At 58.0% G+C, this 2,754-nt stretch overlaps 1 protein-coding gene across 1 annotated transcript in view; it reads left to right on the forward strand.

The window, feature by feature from the left end:
* Nucleotides 1–638: 638 nt before the first annotated feature.
* The window catches only part of B4GALNT4 (beta-1,4-N-acetyl-galactosaminyltransferase 4), a 12,498-nt gene continuing 10,382 nt past the window's right edge, over nucleotides 639–2,754 (forward strand). The window contains 5 exon segments of the mRNA XM_031061509.1: nucleotides 639–684; nucleotides 834–883; nucleotides 885–1,010; nucleotides 2,506–2,619; nucleotides 2,696–2,754. The exon segment at nucleotides 2,696–2,754 is cut by the window's right edge and continues 23 nt beyond it. Of these exon segments, the coding sequence (XP_030917369.1) occupies nucleotides 639–684; nucleotides 834–883; nucleotides 885–1,010; nucleotides 2,506–2,619; nucleotides 2,696–2,754 (395 nt within the window).

Raw genomic sequence — 2,754 nt, forward strand, 5'->3', positions numbered from 1 at the left:
CGTGGCCCCGGCAGTCGCTGAGGCTGCTCAATTCTGGGCAGTGGAAGCCCCCAGGACTGGCTGGGGGTGGGAAGGAGGGTGGGGAGGGACAGGGACATCTTTCCATACCCTTGGGAGTGGGTCCATGACCCCTTTCCTGCAATTCCCATGGTGGGGGTCACTGCTCAGCACTCCTGGGGCTCCCCCTCGGTGCTGGTTTTTGGGGAGCCACAGGTGTTTGTGGAGGTGGTTCTTGGACACCCACCTCTCCAAGCATTGCCTTGAGCTTCCCTTGATTCTGGATTCACCTGTGCATCCCCCTGGGTTTTGGGGTGGCACAAAAAGAGGATGTCCCCCCCCAAAGTAACATTTTCCAGGTCTGCACTGTTGTTTTGGGGGGAAGTGGGGGTAGTTTAAAATTCCCTGCCCAAGGAAAAGGAGCTGCAGAGTGGAGTCAAAATTTGGGGATAATGAGCTCAGCACATTAACGAAGCTGATGGGTCTGGGAGCAAGGTTTTGATGTGTGATTTTGAAGAGGGATGGGGTTTGACGGGATGATATTTGGGAGGGTTGGGGCTGGTGTGCTCTTGGCAGAGCTGCAGGATGCTTTGGGAGAGCTGGGATTTGGAAGGGCAGGAAGCAGGGATGCATCCCTGAGGATGGAAGGGGAGCAAGACCCCAGCAGCTCATCCCAGTACCTCTTATGTAAAGGGCTGGGAGCTGTGTGGGATGTAATGAAACCTGCTGCTGATGAGCTGCTGCAAAGCTGCTTAGTGCAAACGGAATGAGGGGAATTGCAGCCAGGGCCCCCTGTCCCTGACCCCCAGTGCCAGCACCTCCCTTTCCTGGTGCAGGGACAGGGGTGTCCTCAGGAGAGGTGCAGGGTGGGGGGCTGTGGTGTGACCCCCCTCTGCTCCCTGGCAGATGGAGAGAGGCCAGGGGAGGTGACGGATGCCGGGAAGCGGCCGGCGGCCCCGGCGCGGCGCAGGAAGGCCGAGGATTCCAGCGAGAGCCGCGAGGAAGATCCCATGGTAACGGGGCAGGAGGGGCCTGGGGAGGTCACTGAGGGCAGAGCTCATTCAGCTGAGGGGATCCAAGGGTTTGGGGGTGCATCAGAGCCTCTGGTTCTGCCCAGCAGCCCTCACAGTGGATAAACCCTCTAATATCCCGTTGAAATGGGGTGGGATATCCCCTCCATATCCCACAGTGCTCCATGTGTGTCACAGCTTCCCTGGGCAGGGCCCAGCTTCATCTGCTCTGCAGTTCCTGCTTTTCTGGGCAAAGCCACCTGCTCTTGTGTGTTCTGCTCTGTCCTGGACTGGAGAGCCACTACAGCCCAGGTGGAGCCTCCAAGCAGGAGGCACTTGGAATTGTAGCCATGGGACACCCTGCTGTGCCCTGTCCAGCAGGTCAGCAAGGCCCTGCTGTCCCTGTCCAACCTGTTGTCACCAGGAGGCCTCCTAGCAGGGCAGCCAGGTGGGATGGAGGAAGGGGGAAGGCACAGGGTATTCCCTGCCCTATCCCAACTCCTCAGAAATAAGGGACAGATGGACAAAGGGGGAACCTCAGGTGCCCAGAGGAGGCACAGGCTGGTGCTGGGTGAGGACAGAGGGCACAGCAGGTATTGCATCCTGGCTTTTCCTGGGAGGAGGGAGAATCCTTCCAGTGAGCCTGGCACAAAACCCTCCCTCCTCGTGAGGTCTTGCAAGGGCACTGCTCCCTCCTCCGGGGCTCTAATGAGTTTGTTTAGGCAGTTTGCTAATTATTTCCCTGGCACTGTGCATCCAAATGGGCTGTGCTGTGGTGACAGTGCCGTGCCTGCCCTGGAGGGTGGAGGAAGAGGGGGATGATGCTCTGGGGAAGCTGAGGAAGAGGGGAATGCTCTGGAGGGGCTCTTCCTTGTCACCCATCAGTGAGCTGGAGGCAGGTAAATGCTCACTTAATCTCTAAATTACGAGATACAAGCAATGGGATTAACCTAATCCCCTTTAAAGGAAGAGGGGGAGTGGAGAGGCATCCTGCTACCTCTGTGCTTTTAGAAAAAGAGCCCAAAATTCCAGCAGCCCCCAAGACTGGCCAAAGGTTTTGGATGAACAGAAAACTCACTGTTTTGGAGCAGTTTTGGCAGAGGAAGGGAAACAAGTTTAGCTGGAACATTTTGAAACAGCTGCCTGGGACACCTTGCCAATATTTTTGTGCCGCCTCCTGCTTTCCTTTGCCCTGAGCCGTGAAATCTTTTGCCTTGGTTAGGCAAGGCTCAAAATGAGGTGTTTAGATCGTGGAATCCTGGAATGGTTTTGGTTGGAAGGGACCTTAAAGCCCATCCAGTTCCAGCCCCTGCCATGGGCAAGGACACCTTCTGCTAGCCCAGGTTGCTCCGAGCCCTGTCCAACCTGGCCTTGAGCTTTTCCAGGGATGGGACAGCCACAGCTTCTCTGGGCAGCCAGGGGTGCACAGAGACATCCCACAAGCACAGGAGGTGCTGGCCCTGATCCCCCATCCCTCTGTCCCTCTGTGCCTCCGCAGAGCGACGGGCAGGACGTGGATGCCTGGTTTTCCAGAGGCCAGCAGCGTTCCAGCCGAGCCAGCGCCCGCCCCAAGCTCAACCTGACCAAGCAGGCTTTGCCCTGGAATGAGCAGGTGGGTGGGGGCAGCGGCCTGGGAGGGCATGGAGGAGGAGGAGGAGCCCCACTCAGCCCCCTCTCCTGTCCCACAGTACAAAGGGAAGGCAAACCTGCACGTCTTCGAGGACTGGTGTGGCGGGGCCGTGAGGCA

This window comes from Geospiza fortis, unplaced genomic scaffold, assembly GCF_000277835.1.
Source record: "Geospiza fortis unplaced genomic scaffold, GeoFor_1.0 scaffold450, whole genome shotgun sequence".
NCBI classification, from domain to species: Eukaryota; Metazoa; Chordata; class Aves; order Passeriformes; family Thraupidae; genus Geospiza; species Geospiza fortis.